General features: G+C 44.8%; 1 protein-coding gene across 1 annotated transcript in view; it reads left to right on the top strand.

Moving 5' to 3' along the window:
- Positions 1 to 18,056: 18,056 nt before the first annotated feature.
- DNAJC6 (DnaJ heat shock protein family (Hsp40) member C6) overlaps positions 18,057 to 23,405 on the top strand; it is a 193,756-nt gene continuing 188,407 nt past the window's right edge. The window contains exon 1 of the mRNA XM_066268969.1: positions 18,057 to 18,227. Coding sequence (XP_066125066.1) covers positions 18,113 to 18,227 — 115 coding nt within the window. The 5' untranslated portion in view covers positions 18,057 to 18,112. The remainder of the gene's footprint in view (positions 18,228 to 23,405) is intronic.

Genomic DNA, 23,405 nt, shown 5'->3' with positions numbered 1-23,405 from the left:
ATACATCTGATAAGGGGTTAATAACCAATTTTTTTTTTTTTTTTTTTACAGAGACAGAGAGAGAGTCAGAGTGAGGGATAGACAGGGACAGAGAGATGAGAAGCATCAATTATTAGTTTCTCACTGCACATTGCGACACCTTAGTTGTTCATTGATTGCTTTCTCATATGTGCCTTGACCATGGGCCTTCAGCGGACCGAGCAACCCCTTGCTTGAGCCAGCGACCTTGGGTCCAAGCTGGTGAGTTTTTGCTCAAACCAGATGAGCCCATGCTCAAGCTGGCGACCTTGGGGTCTTGAACCTGGGTCTTCCACATCCCAGTCTGACGCTCTATCCACTGTGCCACCGCCTGGTCAGGCATAACCAAAATTTATAAAGAACATGTAAAACTCAATACCAGGAAGACAAACAATCCAATCAAAAAATGGGCGAAAGAAAGAATGGACCCTTCTCCAAAGAGGACATACAGATGGCCAATAGGCAGATGAAAAAATGCTCAACATCACTAATCATTAGAGAAATGCAAATTAAAACCAATGAGATATCACCTCACACCAGTCAGAATGGCGCTCATCAACAAAACAACACAGAATAAGTGCTGAAAAGAGTGTGGATAGTCCTGACATGTGGTGGTGCAGTGGTTAAAGCGTCGACCTGGAAATGCTGAGGTCGCCGGTTCGAAACCCTGGGCTTGTCTGGTCAAGGCACATATGGGAGTTGATGCTTCCATCTCCTCCCCCCTTTCTCTCTCTCTGTTTCTCCTCTCTCTCTCTCTGTCTCTCCCTCTCCTCTCTAAAATAAATATATAAAATAAAAAAATTAATTAATTAATTAAAAAAAAAAGAATGTGGAAAAAAAGGAACCCTCCTGCACTGCTGGTGGGAATGCAGCCTGGTGCAGCCACTGTGGAAAACAGTATGGAGATTCCTCAAAAAGTTAAAAATCAAACTGCATTTTGTTTGTTTGTTTGTTTGTTTGTTTGTTGGGGGTTTTTTTTGTATTCTTCTGAAGCTGGAAACGGGGAGAGACAGTCAGACAGACTCCCGCATGCGCCCGACCGGGATCCACCCGGCACGCCCACCAGGGGCAACGCTCTGCCCACCAGGGGCGATGCTCTGCCCCTCTGGAGGGGTTGCTCTGTCGCGACCAGAGCCACTCTAGCGCCTGAGGCAGAGGCCAAGGAGCCATTCCCAGCGCCCGGGCCATCTTTGCTCCAATGGAGCCTCGCTGCAGGAGGGGAAGAGAGAAACAGAAAGGAAGGAGAGGGGGAGGGGTGGAGAAGCAGATGGGCGCTTCTCCTGTGTGCCCTGGCTGGGAATCGAACCCGGGACTTCTCCACGCCAGGCCGACACTCTACCACTGAGCCAACCGGCCAGGGCCTCAAACTGCCTTTTGACCCAGCCATCCCACTTTTAGGAATATACCCCAAGAACACCATAGCATTGTTTTTTGGGTTTTTTTTTTTTAAACATTTTATTTATTCATTATAGAGAGGGGAGAGAGAGAGAAGGGGGGAGGAGCAGGAAGTATCAACTCCCATATGTGCCTTGACTATGCAAGCCCAGGGTTTTGAACCAGCAACCTCAGAGTTTCCAGGTTGACGCTTTAACCACTGCGCCACCACAGGTCAGGCACCATAGCACTGTTTTAAAAGAAGAAATGCACCCCATGTTTATGGCAGCATTATTCACAACAGCAAAGATCTGTAAACAGCCCAAGTGTCTGTCAGTGGACGAGTGGATTAAAAAACTTTGGTACATATATACTATGGAATACTACTCAGCCATAAGAAATGATGACATCGTATCATTTACAACAACATGGATGGACCTTGATAACATTATACTGAGTGAAATAAGTAAATCAGAGAAAACTAAGAACTATATGATTCCATACATAGGTGGGACATAAAAATGAGACTCAGAGACATGGACAAGAGTGTGGGGGTTACTGGCTGGAGGGAGGAGAGGGAGGGGGTTGGGGGAGGGGCACAAAGAAAACCAGTTAGAAGGTGACGAAAGACAATTGGACTTTGGGTGATGGGAATGCAGCATAATCAACTGTCAAAATAACGTGGAGATGTTCTCTCTGAACATATGTACCCTGATTTATCAATGTCACCCCATTAAAATTAATTAAAAAAAAAGAAATAAAAATAAAAAAATTATAATAAAAAATGATATAGATGAATGCTGTATATATTCAAAGCAGTTGTTTAATGAATGAAAGAATTCATGTATGGTGTGGTATCAGTATCACAGGAAAGGGCATCCTAATATGTCAAGGCAAACTTACAGAAGCAAGCTGTTTCAAATATTCATATTGTGAAAACCCCTTTCTACTTCATAACACCTTTCACTCTCTCCACCCAGTTCATTTCTCTCTGTCGTCATTAACAACCTGCAGTTGATAATAAAAAGCAGAGGTAGTTATTCACGGAAGAGGGAACATAAGGCAGGAGATGTATTTCAGAGAAATCTGTTCTCAGAGTTTACATGAAATGATCTTTTTTGCTTCTTGTGGCCCCTTGAGAGATGTTGAACTTCAGCTCCAGCTAATCCTCGGAAGTGTCCATCTGGCGTCATGTTGCCAGGGATACTACTCAGAGTAAGATATTTCTCCCTCAGTATGTAGCCTTTATAGGTATATTAGTAAAGAGTATCCTAACTGCTATAACAAACAATAGCAGAATCTTGATGCTGGGCATGGCAAAGGGGTTTCTTGCTCACATTTTGGTTCATTGTGATTGATGGAGAAGGTGGAGGGATTTGCTTTATGCAATCATTCAGGGACCCAGGCTCCCTCCCTCTAGTGGCTCTACCATCATTCAAGGCTTCAAAATTGGCCACTGGATCTTCAGCCTCCAGCCAGCTGGTGTTGAACAGCTGGAGGGCTGTGTGAGAGGTTTCAGAGGCCAGGCTTCTAATCAGTGTATATCACTGTCTCCCTTTCTGTTAGCCAGACTCAGTCACTGGCCTTGACCAGTGGCAAGTCAGGCTGGGAAAGTAGTCTCGCTGTTGTCCCTATGATGGAGAGAAACGTGAATATTGGTGAGCACTAGCCATCTCTGTCACAAAAGCCAAATACCATGAAAAACATACACAGCAAACAGAGGGGAAGTAGAAACTACAATTTGAACTATTACATGTCAACCCAAAAAAAGGGAGTGTGTACACAGCCTAAGTCTTGAAAACTTGCAGGCTTTCTCTGCAGGAACCACACCACGATCCTAACTATTGCAAAGGCCCTCTCTGGCACAACAGCAGAGGTGAGGCTGCAGAACTGGCTGGTGAGATTGGACTGAAACGGCCATCCCTGGCCCCTGCAGCTGCAGCTCAGTCCCTACTGGAGTCCATCTGATTTCGTCTTACCTGTCACCACCCGTTTTAAGGCCTCCCCAACAGAGCCTTCTTTTTCAGTGTGCGAAAACTTGACATTTAATTTTTTTCTTATGATACAAGTAAGATTCACTTATAAAAAGCTTGGAAAAAGAAAAGAAATAGACAGGAAGAAAAAAATCACTTAACACTTATTTGGGTTGTCATTTTCAAAAAGGAGATTGAAGAAAGAAGGGAGAAGGATCCTCAAATCATCCTCCCTCTGCCGTCAGCCACTCCCATGGTCCCGTCCTCCACCTTGACCTTCCTCACAACTAAGTGTCTATGAGCACCCACCCTGTATTTCATGTCCCACCCATCAAGGCATACAATTGAACTCTGAGCCATGGGACAAAATTTCTAGAAAGGTCCCTTGCCCTTTTGATGGATTTCCCAGTTAACACATAAAAATTCTTCTCTACTAGAGAAGAACTGAATACAAAACCTTTCTGTTGTAACATGTTCTGTGTCATTTAAAAGGGAGGGGGGATGGGGTTAGTATAATTTGAACATGTTCTTTATGCCAGACAAACCCAGATGCTTGATAAATGTAATCTCCCATTTCATCTTTAAAGTATTCCTCTGAGACAGATGTTAATTTCCCAATTTTACAGGGGAAAAAACTAATGCACATAGAGGCTGGTCACTTGCCCAGGGTTGCCCAAAAGTGACTGATTCTGTGCTTTTTAACCAGTCTTTCTCACTCCTCCTAAACTCCAGATATAACAGGGAAAGTAGGGAAGGAGGATTTCTGAAAAAGGTCCTTCCAAGTGGGGGATGTCTGGGCTACATTAGGCTGTGTCGTTTGGTTCCTGTTCTTCACACGGGGAACCACTTGTCACAGAGAAAATGACTGACTACTCAGAGACCACGTGGCATGCACTGAGGGACCGAGGGGAGACCGCCTCACAATCCCCTCACAGGATTCATGAGACAGCCTGACCCCCAGTCCTACGGGTATTTACTGATACACACATAGAAGCAGGCAAGAGAATGAGGAAGCCAGGAAGGGGAACTTCTTTAGCACAGATTAAAGGGGCAAGGGAAGCAGCTCAAATGTCCCCACCTACTGATTAATTAGAACTGCTGATTCTATCCCTGTTGTGCTGTGTTCAGCAGGTTACTGCATTTGGTACTTTTGTCAGTGATGCCACTGTGGCTTTTGCCTCAGGGCACTGAACTCTATATCTGTCCTATGTCCCTACTCAGGGCCTCTACAAAGCAGCACATTAAGTTTCAGGTCAGAAAACAGTTTGAGGCAGAGGCTGTTTCTTCTCCTAGGTTTCACCTTGATTCCAGCTCCTGTCTGGTGATCCCAACCCCCAGACAGTTATCACACCCTCTCCTCTTACCCTTCCAGCCTGAACCAGTAGTGACATTCTACCGCTGCTATTCTCTGTACTAACTCAGGATTACCACTTCCCTGGAATAAAGCCTCTTTGTTCTGATTAAAAACAAAAAATAGAATACATATGTACTTATTGATAGCCTCCTCTTAGCAAAGTCCACGGCTGAGTGCAGAGAATCCCGTGATTAATAAGGCAAGTGTCAGATGCAAGAATGGAGAGCTTTACTCCGTGAAGGAAAGACAGGTTTTTAAGCATGTATTTTCAATACGATATGAAAAGAGCTATGGCAAAGCTATACATAAGGTTTTGTGGAAACACAAGATCAGGGTCAATTGGCCAAACCAGAGCAATGGCCATCTCATCATATCTTCCATGACTGTTAGTCCATCTGTTTGCTGGAGGCCAGTAAACAATAAAACATTGTGTCTAGATCTTCAAGATCATCTATTTGTTGGGCAGATAAAATATATTATGCTCACTTTGTTAAAGATGGCGCTGCCCACGTGGAAGCCATTGCCCAGGTGATGTTAATGTGTGTTGGGGGCGGGCTGTGGGCAGGCCGGTTCCTTGTAGCCTGGGGCTTGGTTTTAGGACTAAGCCTTTCCCACCCTTTTTGATGTGGGGTGGTGCAATCCCATCATGCTTCCCTATTTTGTATATTGAATTAAAGGTTATGAATCTATACTATAAAGTGGGGGCAGAACGGAAGCTTGTTCTCTTGGTTCCTGATATTAGCATTAGAGAGGAGAGAGCAGAGAGGAGAGCAGAGAAAAGCCACGTGGAAGAGGCCAGGAGAAGCAGCCAAGATGGCGGAGTGTTGAGTCAGAGGCCAGTTTGTGCAGGGTTTGTGCAGGGAGAAGGAAGGAGATGGGGAACATAGGTGAATAAGTCTGGTGAACTAGAAACCTTTGATTCTAGGAAACTCGGATAAATCAGTAGCTTTGTGAGCACTGAATGTGAGTGGGTTTTGGAGCCCAGTGTGTGTTGTACTTGCCCGCTGGGTACAAGATAGGATTAAAGATGATGGCCCATGTAAGGATCAAGAAAAGATCAAATTGTTAGATTCAGGAAAGTGTGCTGGGATTACCAGAGTGTAGACGCAGAGACAGGGAGGTAAGGATAGGGACCCTGTAAGGCTAAGAACAAAGGAAGACAAATGTTTGCATTCCATTGGTTAGAGACCCTTATCAGAAGTTTATGTTTGAAGTTTGCCAATGAGCTAGACCCAGCCCCTGTTGCTATGCTATGTGCAACTCCCTTAGCGAATAGGTAACCGCTGTTTTTGCTTCTGTATTATGCTTGCTTACTTAGGATATATATAAGGAACTAGCTGTAAGCGCCAGGCGCGATTCCCATTTGCAGCTCCTACTGAGTACAGTGTCTCCGGATACCAGGGAATTTGCCCCTGCGCAGGTGAAACTGGCCAATAAAGTTACATCTATACCTCTGAAAGTCTCCGACATTTGTTTATACCCGGTGGATTCTTCAGCCCACCAGTTCTTGGCTCCATTGTTTCTTTACCGACTGTCCGAATCCAATGAGAACCTGAATGAGTCAGGCTGCTCTGATGGTGGCCCTGGCCTTGTATACTGGCTTTACACTATTCAATTACTTCATTTTACAAAGGAGGATCTACAGGCCACATTTCCTCAATGTTTACATTCCCTGCCCCTGGTTGCATCATCCCTTTATCCCCATAAAAATGATAAATCTGTAGGATAAGAATCCCAACTATTCATTTACCGATTATATAATTTTGTGTGGTTACTTAGCCTCTATCTGCCTGTTTATTTATTAGTAAATGGATTAGAAATAGCTTCTCCTCATTGACCATTTGCTCCCATTTCATTCAGAGGGAAGTTACAGCCTAGCAGCTGCATACCAAGCTCTAGCTCTGCTCAATCCCTCCATGCAGTCCACTCCCAACCTCTTTTCCTACAGCAGATCTCCTTTCTTCCTCTATTCTATCCACTCTTGTCCACCTGCTGTTCTTCAACCCTACCAGGCTCACTCCCAAAGGAGGGCCTTTAATCTGATGGTACCTTCTGCCTGGAATGCTCTTTCCTTGGTGTGGAGAAAACAGCTGTTAGGCTTGCTCGATGATTTACCAGCTGCAAGCCCTTTGTGCAATTAGTGCATGAGCACATGACAGCACTATTGTAAGGATATAAGTGCTTCCCCTCAGGGGAGATTAGAGCAGACTGAGCTCCTGCCATGGCGAGGTATAGTTTGTTTCCTGGTCCCTTGTCCTCCACTGTGAAAAGCAGGTTTTCCTTTGTTGCTGTTTTTTTCCTTTCTTCTTTTGGCTTGCTTGTCTTTGCAAGTGAGCCTTCAATGAATTGGTATGGCTCACTGTTTTCTGGCTCCACAGTTCCTTTATCATCTACCTGAATTCAGCATGAACCTGAATGGCCACAACTACCAGCCTTACATCTGGTGCAGCTGGCCAGATTCATATCAGATTGGTATGGAGCTGCCAACACCCATACCAGGGCTGAAGGGTGAAGGTAGAGGCGTGGTCATTGCTCTCCAGTGTATGGTTTCCCAGGCTCTCCTGTTGGGGGCTCTGGGCTGGATGTTTTTTATAGCCCTGCAAAAGGAAACCAAGAGCTCTGTGCAAGAAGTTGCCTGAGGTAAAAAAAACTCCAGGGTGAGCTTCAGATCAAGCAGCAACAATGGCATGAGATGGAATGGTCACTGGAGAAAGAGCTGCAGGTCTGAAAACTACTACAGGTCAAGCTTCAGGCTGAGAATCAGCGATGGCTTGAACTGGAGCAAGCATTGAAGAAGGAGGCTGGCTGCTCTCAAAAGCTGCAGTGTGAGATGCAGGCTGAACACCCACAGCGCCTGGAACTGCAGCAGTCTCTGGAGAAGAAGTTATAGGTTCGTGAGCTCCAGTTTTCCCTGGAAGTGGAATGCTGATACTGACAGTTGGTGGAAACACAACTGCAGGTTCAAGAGCTGGAATCTCAGCTTCCACCCAAGAGCCAGCAGCTGCAGAAGCCTAAACAGTCATGAAAAAGGAGCAGCATCCATGCTGGCAGAGTGGCTCTGAGTCGGCGAGAGCAGGTGTTTCCAATTCCTCCTCTTCTGAGGATGAGGAGGCTTGGGCTGAAGCTGCCATCTGCAGACTCAGAGCCCAGCCAGTGGTCACTCAGAAGGTAAAAACTCGGCTGCCAAGAGCCCCTCAGGGGCAGGCACAGCCCCTCTACAGGTAGTGGAGCACTCTGTGGTCTGTCCTTGCACCCAGGCAGAGCTGATGGAGTTGGGGGCGCAATTTAGGCAGAAACCCATTGAACCCCTGGCAGCCTGGTTGCTGCAGTTGTGAGACATAGGGATGGACTGGAAGTACCATGTTCCCTACCACCCACAGGTCGCTGATATCCTTGAGCTGTATAATGGACTCTTAAAGCAGGGACTGCGACAGGAGGGGGGCACCAGCTCCCTTACTGGATGGACATGCCACTCATGGACAGTACTCTGGATTTTGAATGAGAAACCATGATGGGGGTGGGTGGGGAGGGCCCAATTCCAGCAGAAGCCCTACTGCATTGGGCAGCTGCTCCCATCCAGTTGCAGATACGTACCAAGGACGCTATACTCAAGCCAGGCTTTGGATGGCAGGGCAACATGCTCCTGCCTGCTCCAACAGCCTTCCTTAACAGCCAACAGCTTCAATGGACATGGCACTGGACTGTACAGGCCCTCACTTATGATGGGTGGCCTTGTTGGCACCATAGGGTAAGGGGCTAGAAGTGGACCTCCAGTTAACTTCCTGGGCAACCAGCACCTGGCCGCCTAAGATAATAGTGTATTATCCCTTGAGTGCTCAGGGACACAGCATTATGAAGGGCACCTTTTGTAATTTTTTTATGGCCAATAATGAGGTCTCCCATTTTATTACACATAGAACCAATAGATCCTGGGGTACAGGCCAATAAGGTTTTGTATGCCCACCAGGGTGGCCTCTGGTACCAGCTACTGTGCTGTCTGTGGACAAAACTCTGGCCTGTAATCTGACGGAGGGGAAAGATTTGCCTCTCTTGGTGCTGCTGATAACTCTCTTGTTTCGCCCATAGCTTGTGTTCATGTAATTCTGTTGCTGTAGTTTTACTGTTTCTGTTTATGTAATGTACCTCACTCCTCACACAGGGACCATGGTGGAAGATACCCGTTGCCTAGATTGTGAGGTGAGGAACCCTACAGGAGTGGACTGTGGGGGAAACAGCTGTGTCAGGTTTGCTTGTGGGTTTACCAACTACAATACTTTGTGCAATCATGAGCACGTGACAGCACTTATGTAAGGATATAAGTGCTTTCCCTCAGGGGAGATTGGAGCAGATTCGAGCTCCCACCACTGAGAGATGTGGTTTGTTTCCTGATTCCTTGCCCTCCACTGGGAAAAGGTTTTCCTTTGTTGTTGTTTTTTTCCTTTCATCTTTTGGCTTGCCTGTCTTTGTGAGCCTCCAAGAAATCGGTCTGGCTCACTGTTTTCCAGCTCCACAGTTCCTTTACCATCTGCCCAAATTCAATGTGAATCTGCATGGCCACAACCACCAGTCTTATACTTGGCTACCTGCATAGCTGACGTCTTTCTTTTTCTTCAAGTCTTTGCTCAGATTTTCTCTCTCAATCCGGTTGAACATGACCACCCTATTTAAAACTAATCTGCCCCAGCTCCTCCTCCCCATACCAGCATTCCTAGTCTCCTCACCCTGCTTTACTTTTCCTCTTATTCATAGCACTTATATCTTCTGTCAAACTTCACAGCTCACTTATTTTACCTATTGCTTACTGTCTGTGTCCTACCCCCGTAGAATGTGGGCCCCATAGAACAGGAATCTGTATCTGATTAATTCCTTATGAATCCTAAGAGCTTACAATAGTATTAGACACACAGATACTTAGTTGATGCTTACAGGTTGTTGTCAATAAATAAGTCATATCTGTAAATTTCTTAGCACAGCGCAGAGCATGGGGTATTATCAAAAAAAGAGTTTACACTTATTCATTGCCAGGTGCTGTTCTGAGTGTTCACACATAACTCATTAAGTTTTCATAAACAGCCACAGGAAGTGGACACTTATTATCCCCATTTACAGATGAGTAACTGAGGCACAGGGATGTAATGCAACTTTCTAATATTACTGTGCCAGTAAACTTTAAAGTCAGGAGTAGTGTGGCACTAAGGTCTGTGCTCTCGATAGCTATGACATACTTCCTCTCTCAGTAAACATCATTTTTATTTGTAGGCCAACTGAAAAATGTATCGGCATTTTTGAAGGCCTGAATTAGTACTATAACAAGGCATGTTATAACAACATTGTAATGCAGGAAGTAGGCACATGATCTCCATATTGGACTTTTTTTTTTTTTTTAAATTTTTATTTATTCATTTTAGAGAGGAGAGAGAGAGAGAGAGAAAGAGGGAGGAGCTGGAAGCATCAACTTCTATATGTGCCTTGACCAGGCAAGCCCAGGGTTTTGAACCGGTGACCTCAGCATTTCCAAGTCGACTCTTTATCCACTGCACCACCACAGGTCAGGCCATGTTGGACTTTTTACCTCTTCTTTTCATCTTCTCATCTCACCCAATCTCTGAATCTAACACCTGTGTGACAATCTGCATTGTAGGTGATGGATTCATTCCAATCCCATAGTCCCCACCAGCTGGCCTCAGGCGCCGATTTGGCAGGAAATGAGGTCCAGGGGTTTTTTGTTCCCTTTAAAGTTCTGAGACCTTAAAAGTCAGCACATCATTTATTAATAAACCATTTGCAAAGTAGTTTATTGGATTGTAAACAGAGTACTTTCCCACCTGCGTTTGTTGGCATCTACCTGCATTCCAGGGTAATTAGAAATGCCCTGTTGTAAACAAGGTAAGGCAAATATTACTATCCCCAACTTACAGAAGAGGAAAATGAAGCTCTGATAATTAAGTGACTTTGTGTAAGGACACTGAAATGGCAAATAAAATAGACTCAATCCGGGGTTTTGATGCCAGGCCTGGTTTCTTTTCACATCGCTCACTGGGAGAGAGAGACACGAGGTTTAGTTTGAGCACTGTTGTTGCCCAAAAAAAGGTTTCTATGGTTTCAATTTGTGATATTATCATTTTGCCTTTGAATGCTTCTCCCCTTTTTGTGCCAATTTTCCCATGTAGTGGGCCTCTTGCAGAACCCAAATTTCTATGAAATGCTTCTTCTAATTACAAGCTTCTCTGTATAACTCCACACGTGGCTGGTTGGGTTATTCTGTGACTGAGGGGGGCCTGTGCTGCCTAGTCCCTGAACTCAATTTTACATTATTCTCCCCCCCTCCCATGTGTATGTCACGCCTTCCTCCAAGAAGTGAAGCTTATGACTTCTCCCTTGAACAGGGGAGCCTGTGACTGAGCTGACCAGTGAAACGTGCAGGAAGTACTTTTTGGGGACTTGAGCCAAGGCTTTAAGAAGCCTGGCAGTTTTGCCTTTTCAATGGTCATGACCTCCCCACGATAACATGACTGTCACTGAGGATCTCTTTTGTCCCTCTGCAGGAGAGGAGACGCAGAAGAAGTGCCTGATGCAGAGCCCCAATTCCTACTTCATGGATGTGAAACGCTATGAAATCAGCACCATCGTTAGCCATGCACAAACAGGAGTTCTGTGTGTTGGCTGCTTCACTGTCCTCTGTCAGCCCGTAGGAGGAAAAGCAAGGCTAACAGAAGGATGCTCCCTCAGCAGCACTAAACGCATCCTGAATCAAGATGAGTGGGGAAGCATCCCAATAAACACATTTTAGATTAAAAAAAAAAAGTCTAGCAGTTTCAGCTTTCTTATTTTTGGAACCCAGCCACCATGCTCTGAGAGAGTCCAAACAACCATGTGGAGAAGAACTGAGGCTCTTGGTCGAGCTCCCAGCTGACAGCCAGCACCATCTTGTGAGCTCTGACTGAGCCATCTTAGAAGTGGGGCTTCAGCCCTGAGCAACCCCAGCTCACATCATGTGGATCAGGAATGAGCTGTCCCCTCTGACCCCTGCCAGAACCGCAAAATCATTTGCCAACTAATGATTGTTGTTTTAAACCATTAAGTTTGGGAATAATTTATTATGCAGCAATAGGTAATTGGAAGAATGTTTTACATGAGCAGTTTCTCCTCCTCTCACACTATTATAGATACTACTGCTGAAACTATGGTTGGGAGGCTTTCTGTAGGTACAGCTCTTTAAAAAATCTGGACTATAACATAATCTTGTAAAGTTGAAGAACTTCAGATTGAAAAATGAGTTCAAAGTGGAGACTGCTGTTAATTGCTTCCTGCACTAATAATAGTCATATTGACATTGATACTGGGGTAACGTAAATCACTGAAGGCACTCAAGATGACTTTAGGTTGAATAGCTTTATTTATATTCTGAAACTCTCTGTAAGGGAGGGTAGGGAACAGGACCCTCAGGTATAATAGGAAACACAGAACTAAATCATGGAGTTTGAAGGGTGTGACCTTCACCAAAAATTAAGGTTTTTCCATTTCTCTCTCTTTAGACACACACACACACACACACACACACACACACACACACTTTATTTGTTGCAATAGAGGTACCATTTTTAAAAAACTCTCATTGTCTTTCTAAATGGACACAGTATTATAATTAGCTACCACTTATTGAATCTATTCAATGCTTTATATATAATAGTAAAATTTGCCTGACCAGGTGGTGGCACAGTGGATAGAGCGTCAGACTGGGACGTGGAGGACCTAGGTTCAAAACTCTGAGGTCGCCAGCTTGAGTGCCAGCTCATCTGGTTTGAGCAAGGCTCACCAGCTTGAGCCCAAGGTCCCTAGCTTAAGCAAGGGGTCACTCATCTGCTGTATTCCACCTGGTCAAGGCACATATGAGAAAGCAATCAATGAACAACTAAGGTGCCACAATGAAGAATTGATGCTTTTCATCTCTATCCCTTCCTGTCCATTTTACTTTTACAAAAAAGTAAAAATGATCACAACCCTTGATGTAGGAACCATTTACTATCTCCATTTTGCAAACGGGGAAACTGAGATTCAGAGAAGTTAGGTAACCTGGGTAAGATCACACAGTTAATAAATGGCAGAGCCAGGATGCACACAGCTTTGTATAGCTGGAAACTAAGTTCTTGCTGTTAGTCCCTCTTCTCTCTCTCTCTCTCACACACACACAATGAACACACAAAAGAATCTTGTAGTCCACTGACTCTGAGGACTTGTCAGTTTCCTATGTCTGGACCTACTTTCATAAACACTGTTGGGCAAACAAGTGTGTTAGGCTTGCTCGCTTGTACTTTGCCTGATTGGTGCATAATCAAGGGGCATCACCTCCTGTGTATAGTCTATGTAAGGCTGCAGGTACTTGCCCTCAGGGTGGCAGGGTGTGGACTGCCTGCCATCATTGAGAGGGGCCATTTTTGCTACTGTTTGCCAGAAAAAGGGTTTTTCCTCCCAGGCCTGTTTGCTCATCAGCTGTGAGAGAGAGAGAGAAGCGTTTTCCCTGCCTGCTTCCTTGCCTATCTTTGCAAAATTCTAATAAACAAAATGGCCCACCATTTTCCAGCTTGGCAGTTTCTCTACCGTCTGCCCGAATCCAATGTGAACCTGCCTGGCCACGGACACCGGCCTTACAAGCACAATGTCGTGAGTGAAATGAAAGGGTTTTTTCCTTTTTGTTCAGGTCCTCTGCCCAGTGAGCCAGCTGTACGAATAAGTGGGCTTGTTTTGCATTGTTGACATTGGGAAAGAAATTCCATGTTGCTAGTGCTCATGAATGTGCCTAAAGGCAGGCACTTGGGTGTTTCTGCTTGGGTGGAAGATCTCTCGGGTAGTTAGCGGGCAGTGTTTTTTTCCTATGGATTCCAAAGACTGCAAAGACTCCCTGCTGGTTCTGCCTGGAGCAAGCTGTGACTGTGGGAGCCAGAGACTTCTGGCCTTGTTTTAGCTCCAGGCTGGAGGGGTGCCATGAAATCACATGATGTTTGGACTAAAAGGGCAAGCCAAAGAATGTTTCTTTTATCCTTTCCTGACCAGTAAAGCGTAAGCAGTGAGCAAGTGGGCCCTCCCAAGGAACTATTCTGATCTACTGGCTGTGTCAGAACACAGTGGAAAAGATGAGTCTCTAAGCCAGGCGCGTTGGGGCTACTAATAGCAGTATTCCAAAACCGGCAGTGAGAGTTAGGACAGAAGGATGGTGGAAAACCCTGGAAGGAAACAATTATGTCATCTTTTTAAATGTCCTCCATTAATGGGACTGGAGATGCATATAGTTCGTTGCCTGTGTCAAAAGTTTGCTACTTTTTATTGCTGAGTGGTATTCCATAGTATGGATGTACCACAGCTTATTTAACTATTCACCCATTAAAGGACATCTGAGTTGTTTCCAGTCTTGGGCTATTACAAAGTTGCTACTAGCATTTGTGTATTGGTTTGTTTTTCTTTCTTTTTTTCTAGGGTAAGTACCCAAGAGTACAATTGCTAATCTTATTGTAGTTGTGTGTTTAGTTTTATAAGAAACTGCAAAACTCTTTCCCAGAGTGTCTATACCATTTTACATTTCTACCAGCAATGTTACATCCTCGCCAGCATTTTGCTGTTGTCACTATTTCTCACATTAGCCATTGTGATAGGTGTGTAGTGATATCAAATTGTGGCTTTAATTTATATTTCCTTTTTTTTTTTTTTTTTTGTGAGTGAGACACAGAGGACAGATAGGGACAGACAGACAGGAAGGGAGAGAGATGAGAAGCATCAATTCTTTGATGCAGCACTTTAGTTGTTCATTGATTGCTTTCTCATATGTACCTTGATTGGAAGGCTACTGCAGAGCAAGTGATCCCTTGCTCAAGCCAGTGACCTTTGGGCTAAGCCAGCGACCATGGGGTCATGTCTGTGATTCCATGCTCAAGCCATCCACCCCACGCTCAAGCTGGTGAACCTGTGCTCAAGCTGGTGAACCTGTACTCAAGCCGGATGAATGCATGCTCAAGACTGTGACCTCGAGGTTTTGAACTTGGGTCCTCTCAGTACCAGTCCAACGCTCTATCCACTGTGCTACTGCCTGGTCAGGCTGTATTTCTTTAAAATTTGTATGTCCTTAATGGCTAATGATGCTCAATATCTATTCATGTGCTTATTTGTTATCTGTGTATCTCCTACAGTGAAGTATCTGTTCATGTTTTTTGGATATTTTCTAATTGGATTGTTGTTTTCCTAATGTTGAGATTTCTTTATATCATATATTTAAATACCAGTTCTTTGTTAGATCTGTGGTTTCCAAGAATTTTTGCCCAGTCTGCTGCTTTTTTTTTTTCATCCTCTTAACAGAGAACACAAGTATTTAATGTTGATATGGTCCAATTTATCAACTTCCTCTTATGAATTGTGTATTTGGTAACAAATCTAAGAACATTTTGCATGGCTCCAGGTGCTAGATTTTCTCCTAAAACTTTTTTACACTTAAGTCTACAATCCATTTTGATTTGATTTTTATATAAAGTGCGAGGTTTAGATGAGGTTCATTTTCGTTGTTGTTGTTAATGGATGTCTAATTATTCTAACACCAATTGCTTTTAGGCAGGGGTCCCCAAACTGCCCCCTGAGGCCATTTATCCAGCCCCCACCGCACTTCCGGAAGGGGCACCTCTTTCATTGGTGGTCAGTGAGAGGAGCATAGTTCCCATTCAAATACTGGTCAGTTTGTTGATTTAAATTTACTTGTTCTTTATTTGAAATATTGTATTTGTTCCCGTGTTGTTTTTTTACTTTAAAATAAGATATGTGCAGTGTGCATAGGGATTTGTTCATAGTTTTTTTTATAGTCTGGCCCTCCAACGGTCTGAGGGACAGTGAACTGGCCCCCTGTGTAAAAAGTTTGGGGATCCCTGCTTTTAGGCCTTTGTCAAAAATCAGCTGGGCCCTGGCCGATTGGCTCAGTGGTAGAGCATCGGCCTGGCGTGCGGAAGTCCTGGGTTCGATTCCCGGCCAGGCCACACAGGAGAAGTGCCCATCTGCTTCTCCATCCCTCCCCCTCTCCTTCCTCTCTGTCTCTCTCTTCCCCTCCTGCAGCCAAGGCTCCATTGGAGCAAAGATGGCCCGGGCGCTGGGGATGGCTCTATGGCCTCTGCCTCAGGCACTATAATGGCTCTGGTCGAAACAGAGCGACGCCCCAGAGGGGCAGAGCATCACCCCCTGGTGGGTGTGCTGGGTGGATCCCAGTCGGGCGCATGCAGGAGTCTGTCTGACTGCCTCCCCGTTTCCAGCTTCGAAAAATCAGTTGGGCGTATTTATGTGGGTCTATGTCGTCTATGTCTGGGTTCTTTATTCTGTTTCATTGATCTCTGTGTTTATTCCTCTGCCAATACTACACTGTTTTGATAATTATAGCTTTATAGTGGGCCTTAATATCAAGTAGAGTGATTCTTACCACTTTATTATTTTTTTTGAAACTTGAATTTTTTTTTACCATTTTACTCAGAATAAATATTAAACTTACACAATAGTTGCAAGAATAAAAATAGTACAAAATGTACTCAGACACAGATTCACCTGTTATTTACATTTTGCTGCATTTGACTCACCACACACACACACACACACCCCAACACCACCACTGCCCCCCTTTTTTTACTAAACCATAAACCCTTTAAAGAAAGCTAAGTTAAATGCATCATGGCTCTTTACTTCTAAATACCTTAGTGTGTATTGCCTAGAAATAGGGATCTTTTTTTAAAAATACACAACCACAATATTGTTATCAATTCCAATAAATTTATCATTGATCAACACTTTATCCATATTTCATTTTTTTAAAAATTGATCTAGTAATGTACTTTAAAATCTTAAAAAATTCCAACCCACCTGGCCTGTGGGGGCACAGTTGATAAAGCGTTGACCTGGAATACTGAGTTTGCCAGTTTGAAACTCTGGGCTTGCCTGGTCAAGACACATATGAGAGTTGATGCTTCCTGCTCCTCCCCCCTTCTCTTTCTCTCTCTTCTCTCTCTAAAGTGAATAAATAAAAATCTTAAAAAAAAATTCCAACTCAAGGTCCAGTCTAGAATCAGGCAATACATTTAGTTGACATGTCTCTTTACCCTCCTTTAATCGGAACACTCCACAGTCTTTCTTCATCTTTTATGCCATTGACACTTTTGAAGAATACCACCCCTGCCAAAACACACACCAACTTTTAATAATAGTTCAGTCCTCATTTAGATTGCCATATGATTGGATTCAGGTGGTACATTCTTGGCTAAAAATATGACAAAGGCGCTATGTCTTTCTCAGGGTAACACATCTAGAGGCTCTCCATTTTCACCTGCCTCCACTGGTGATTTTAATTGTGATCATCTGGTGAAGTTACTGTATGATATTTGTTTGGGCCTACAAAAATGGCAATTTCATGATTCAGCCTAACATATAACCTTTACTAAGCTTTTATATATGTAATCTGGCCTCCCTGATGCTCTGTTTCCTCCATTAATTAAGCGTGGCTCTTAATTTCTCTCCCAGGAGTATCATCGGGAGAGTTAAATAAGTCACTGTATGTAAAGTCTAGCCCATGAAAAGTACTCCATAAATATATAATTGCAGCCAGGCAGTGTTAAAGGAATCCTGGTTTTCATCTTACTCTCAGACTCTCCCAGTTATAAGCAAAATCAGGACAGAGACAAAATGTTGGGAGTAGAGGCAGCCTCGGCTCTGCCATTCCAGTTTCCTCATCTGGAAAATGGAAAAACGCCCCCCCCCTCAAAAATTCATGAGTGATTCATAACCTGTTATATGAGGAAAACAGAAATATCTGTCAGACTTTAAAAAAAAATCTAACATAATGTAGGCTCATTCTGAAGCAGTAGCAAGGAATGAAAAAATTATATAATTAGAGCCCGGGAGTCACCTTTTAACAGTTGTGTGTGATTTCTGGTTAGACTACTGGGTTTCTCGGAGCTTCCATTTTATCGTTGTAATTTGGGGCAGAAATCAACTGCACGACCCCTTCAGATTTTCCTGTTAGTTAACGATGACTAGCAGCACCTGGGCACTCCAACGACACCTCCTGAACGAAGGACGGACGCTGAGCATCCCCTGTACAGCTGCCTGGCGCTAAGAGCTTCGGGCCTGGCGCATCCTAGTAGCGCCCGCGCCTGGGCCGGCCGCACCCGCAGGCGCCGCCCCAGCAGCTGTCCCCCGACCCCTCCCTTCCCTCTCCGCTCCCCCTCCCCCCGCCCGCTCTACTCCCACCTCCCCGGCCCTAAGCTCCTCCCCGGGCGGCCGCGTCTAGCCGGGCGACAGCTAGGCACCTGGCAGACGCGCGGCGGCGGGGGAGGCAGGAGGCGAACCTTGGGCGGCGGCGGGGGAGGGGCGCGGTGCACAGATGGGAGCAACTGAGAAGGGCGGCAAGAAGAGCCGAAGGCTGTTTTCCTCTCTGCGGCCGTGGAAGGCCACCCGGCGTCTGTGGAGGACGCGCTCGGCTTCCAAGGCTGCGCAGGGTGAGTGTGGGCGCGGCAGGGGGACCTGTTAACGCGCGAGGCGGGCGCCGGCCCCCCACTGCGGCAATTCCCACCGAGTTCTCGACCCCGGGACTCGCGGGTCGGGGCGTCGCAGCCTGGGGGTCCGGCCCCGTGATCTTGCTTCCTGACCCTCGGCCGCGGGAACCAGACCAGTCCTCGAGTTACCCCGGGGCCGATCGACCAAATCCAGGGGCTGGTCTCGGCACAGTCCCTCTCCCTCTCGGCCCCCCAAGCCTCTCCCGTTGGCCCAGGTGGTTGCAGCTTATTCCCCGCAAAAGTCCCTCTCTTTAAGTTTGGCCCTGGACGGAAGGAATCCAGGGTGCCTCCGGGACACAGACCTATCCAGGTTTGCACCTGCCCCCTGAGACCCCATCACCTGTCGGGCACCTGCAATGCAGTACCCGTTTGGGGAATGCATCCTGACCTAATGCTACTTTCAAGGTCTTCCCCATCAGACCCATCCCCTTTGCAACCTGTGTGGGGTGACAGCCTGTTGTTGCCTCAGCTCTAGCCACAATAAACTATTTCCCAAACACATTTGGCCCTGTCCTCATCAGGGTCTGAACTCACAGTCACTGACGGCATTCATTCATTCCATGATCTTTATCCAGCCCCCCACCCCGCCACCCCTTGTGTGCCAGGGCCTGGAGTAAACAAGAGAGGCAAGGCCCCAGCTCATGGAACTATTTTTAGAGGGGGAAGAGACATTACACATATTAAAACAAGCAAAAAATCCCCATTAGAAATTGCTAAGTGTGCTTAGAAGGAACCAGGCAGCTGGGAGAGGAGAAAAGGCAGGGAGCCCTGGTTACAAACAGGCCCACAGGGAAAGCTCTGGGAGCAATACAATGTAAGTCGAGACCTGAAGTCTGTTTAGGAGTTACTCCAGCACGGTGCCCAGAGAGCATTCCTGCAGGACGGAATAGCAAGTGGTAAGGTTCCCAGTGTGCCTAGGGAAAGTGAAGGAAACAGTGCCTGGATTAGAGTCTGAGTATGCCATGAGGAGGAGTTTGGATATTATTCTTAGTGGGTTGAGAAGCCATGAAAATCGTCTCTGCAGGGGTATGACCTGATCTGCTGGCTCACTGCCTTCCATATGCAATGGCCGTTCCTACCCATCCGTCAGGACTAGCACAAATGCCACCTCCTCTGTGAGACCTTTCCTGGGGTTCCTGCCACCTGTGACTTCTCTTTTAGTATCTCATCACTTATAAGGCATTTGTTACTGTTTACCTGGTATTACAGATTCCATGTGACAGGTTCTTGTCCATTTCATCTTTGCATTCTGCCCTAGGGGAAGTCAGGATTTGGTACTCTGTAGATACCTGTTTGTGTGTGTTTGGGTATGTGTCCTGTCTTGTCCTGTCCTCTTCATCTGTTTCCATCATCTGAGGATTCTTCTGAAACACTGACATGCTTTGATTTCTAAAATGGCCGATCTGATCCAGGGCAAAGGCTAGATTGATTGCACTAGAGCCCTGTCATTGATGTAGTCCTCACCCTACCAACCCAGGGTGGTTTGAGGATTAAATGAATTAATGGGTTAATAATTGTAAAGTGCTGGCACATAGTAAGCATTCTAAAAATAAATTTCACAAAGAGCAGCAATAATTATTTTTGAATATTATTATGTTAGAAATAAGCTTTTCTATTGTTGGTAGTTGGGGAGACTGTGGCTTGGCGTTGATCTCTGTGGCTTTCAAAGGATGTGTGATTGCTTTCATCAATGCATCAATTAAATTTCTTTCCCCATGACATCAAGAACTATTGCTGAAACTTATTAGGGCTTGAAGACACTGACAGTTGAATAGATTGGGAATTGCAACAGGTATACCTTGAGTGATAATTGCATGCCTAGTGTTATTCCAGGTGTGTGAATGTTTACAAAAGAGGAATAAGTGGATATTGCCACTGTACTAAATCGAGTTAGAATAAGTTTCCTAGTGTTGTGTGTGTGTGTGTATGTATGTGTGTGTGTGTGTGTATACACACACACACACACACACACACACACACATATATATGGTCTACCGGAAAGTTCTGTCCGTTTCTATCACAAGTTTTGACACGTAAGCACATGTTTATTTGGCGCATGTGTGCCTCTCTATTTTTATCACTTAATGTATATAGACTGATGTAGCAAATTAACTAAAACAAAGTTGATTCACGTTAGTCTTATGTGTGAAGCCATAGTGTACCCATGGCTACTGATAAAGTTCATTTACGCCACTGTATTTGATACGAATTTCAACAAGGAAGAAATGCTACAGAAGCATGTAGAAATTTATTGAAAGTGTTTGGTGAAGGTACAGTTTCTGATAGGACATGCAGAAGATGGTTCGAAAAATTCAAAACAGGTGATTTCGACCTTTCTGATAAGCCACGTTCTTGATCGTTGACGTTGTTAAGACCATGTTGGAGCAAGATCCTTTTCTGACAACATTGGAGATCACAGAAAGGCTTAATTCAGCTCAGCAAACCATTTCGGACCATATTTGGACGATAGGATTGGTGTGGAAATATATTATTTAATAAAGTTTATTGATGGTAAGAAAAATTTGTATTTTGTTTTATTCCAAAAATGGACAGAACTTTCCGGTACACCATATATATATATATATTTTTTTTTTAATTTTATTTTTACTTTTTTTTGACAGAGACAGTGAGAGAGTCAAAAGAGGGACAGATAGGGACAGACATACAGGAAGGGAGAGAGATGAGAACAATCAAATCTTCATTGTGGCACTTTAGTTGTTCATTGATTACTTTCTCATATGTACTTTGGGAGACTACAGCAGAGTGAGTGACCCCTTGCTCAAGCTAGTGACCATGGGGTCATGTCTACGATCCCGCGCTCAAGCCAGATGAGCCCATGCTCAAGCTGGCGACCTCGATGTTTTGAACCTGGGTCCTCCGCATCCCAGTTCAGTGCTCTATCCACTGCACCACCACCTGGTCAGGCCCTAGTTTTAGAGTTTTAAAACTACTTCTATACTGCACATACAGTCATCCTTTCCTTTCTTCTCTGTTCCTTTCCTAGAGCTCACCACTGCCATACTATACCTCTCTTTCCTTAATTTTCTTTTTTTTGTATTTTTCTGAAGCTGGAAACGGGGTGGCAGTCAGACAGACTCCCTCATGCGCCCGACCGTGATCCACCTGGCATGCCCACCAAGGGGCGATGCTCTGCCCATCTGGGGCGTTGCTCTGTTGCATCCAGAGCCATTCTAGCGCCTGGGGCAGGGGCCACAGAGCCATCCTCAGCGCCCGGGCAAACTTTGCTCCAATGGAGCCTTGGCTGCGGGAGGGGAAGAGAGAGACAGAGAGGAAGGAGTGGGGGAGGGGTGGAGAAGCAAATGGGTGCTTCTCCTGTGTGCCCTGGCCGGGAATCGAACCCGGGACTCCTGCACGCCAGGCTGATGCTCTACCACTAAGCCAACCGGCCAGGGCCTCTTTCCTTAGTTAATTTAAGATCTTGGCTGATCACTACATTCCTTTACATTCCCACAACCTGTACTGTGTGAGGATGAGGCCATTATAATGTCTTATGTAATATGATACTTTATAGAATAAATTTTGTAAGCCAACTACAAAGTCTTGTTTAGAGCTTGACAACACCCCTAGGAGGAGGGAAGAGAGATGATTTATTTTCCCTATTTACAGATGAGGAAGATGAAACAAAAGATACAGTGACGTGCAGGAGGTTATGTGATGAGTGAGTGGCAGACTGAGACCTGAGTACTTATACAGTACCCTTTCTGCCACATCTCCAATGTCTATACTCATGGAAGAGAGAACAAAAGCTAATATGCAATGAAAGAAATCCATATTTAAATTTTTTTTTTCAGCGAGAGAGAGATAGAGACAGACAGGAAGGGAGAGAAATGAGAAGCATCAGTTCTTCGTTGTGACACTTTAGTTATTCATTGATTGCTTTCTCATATGTGCTTTGACCAGGGGGTTCCAGCAGAGTGAGTCACCCCTTGATCAAGCCAGTGACCTTGGACTCAAGCCAGCAACCTTGGGCTTCAAGCCAATGACCTTTGAGATTCAAGCAAAGACCATGAGGTCATGTCTATGATCCCACTCAAGTCAGCGACCCAGCACTCAAGCTGGTGAGCCTGTGCTCAAGCCAGCGATCTTGGGATTCCGAACCTGGGTCTTCAGCTTCCCAGGGCAACGCTCCATCTGCTGAGCCACTGCCTGGCCAGGCCCATATTCTAATTTGATTTGATTTTCTTTTTTAAGGTAGTCTAATTTCTCATGAAGGTTTCATCATCACTGGGAATCTTGAATCACATGCTTTCGTGTCAGATAGGCTATGATTTGAATCTGCCATAATAAATGACATACTAATAAGCTGTGTGATCTTGGGCAGGATGCTAATTTTTCTAAATATAAAACTACTTTATATATCATATGTAAAATAAGGATGATAATGCCTATATCATAATGTTACTGTGATGATTAAATGAGTTAATGTATATAAAATGCCTGGTACATAGTGGCTCACAAGATGGTAGTTGTTTTTTATTAATATTAGTTCAGATTTTCTACTATATGATCATACTCCAAATATGTTCAGTCATGGGGCCAGAAAATTCAATGAGCTATGGGACAAAACCATGGCTGGAAGTTCCTTTGGGGCAGTTATCCCTTCTGCACCAACCAGAGGTCTTGCTCATCACCCTTTCTCTTTCTCCACCTTTTTTTCCCCACAGAATACAGCAGTTCTGTGAGAAGTAGCATGCCTTTTGGGATCTCCTGACATCTTTTCAGCCTAACACTGTCCTGAACCATAGCAAACATTCAATACATGTTTCTAATGAATGAATCTTCTAGGAGAGTGGTCCCCAACCTTTTTTGGGCCACGGACCAGTTTAATGTCAGAAAATATTTTCACGGACCGGCCTTTACGGTGGGACAGATAAATGCACAAAATAAAATTATGTGACTGGCATAAAAACTGTGGTATTTTTAAATATAATTGTCGAACTTATGATCTTTATTGGGCTAAGTTAAAGGAGGAACGAGCATGTCCTCATTATTCAGGCTGTATTTAAATTTGTCATTCTGACAACGTTTCATGTCTGACATCAATATGTAATAGGATAGGTTCAGGCTAGCTACCAATCATGAACCTACAACAATAAAAAT

The sequence above is a fragment of the Saccopteryx bilineata genome, chromosome 3, assembly GCF_036850765.1.
Source record: "Saccopteryx bilineata isolate mSacBil1 chromosome 3, mSacBil1_pri_phased_curated, whole genome shotgun sequence".
Classification (NCBI taxonomy): domain Eukaryota; kingdom Metazoa; phylum Chordata; class Mammalia; order Chiroptera; family Emballonuridae; genus Saccopteryx; species Saccopteryx bilineata.
Note: the sequence above shows the minus strand (reverse complement) of the source record. Positions and strands in the feature narration are given on the sequence as shown.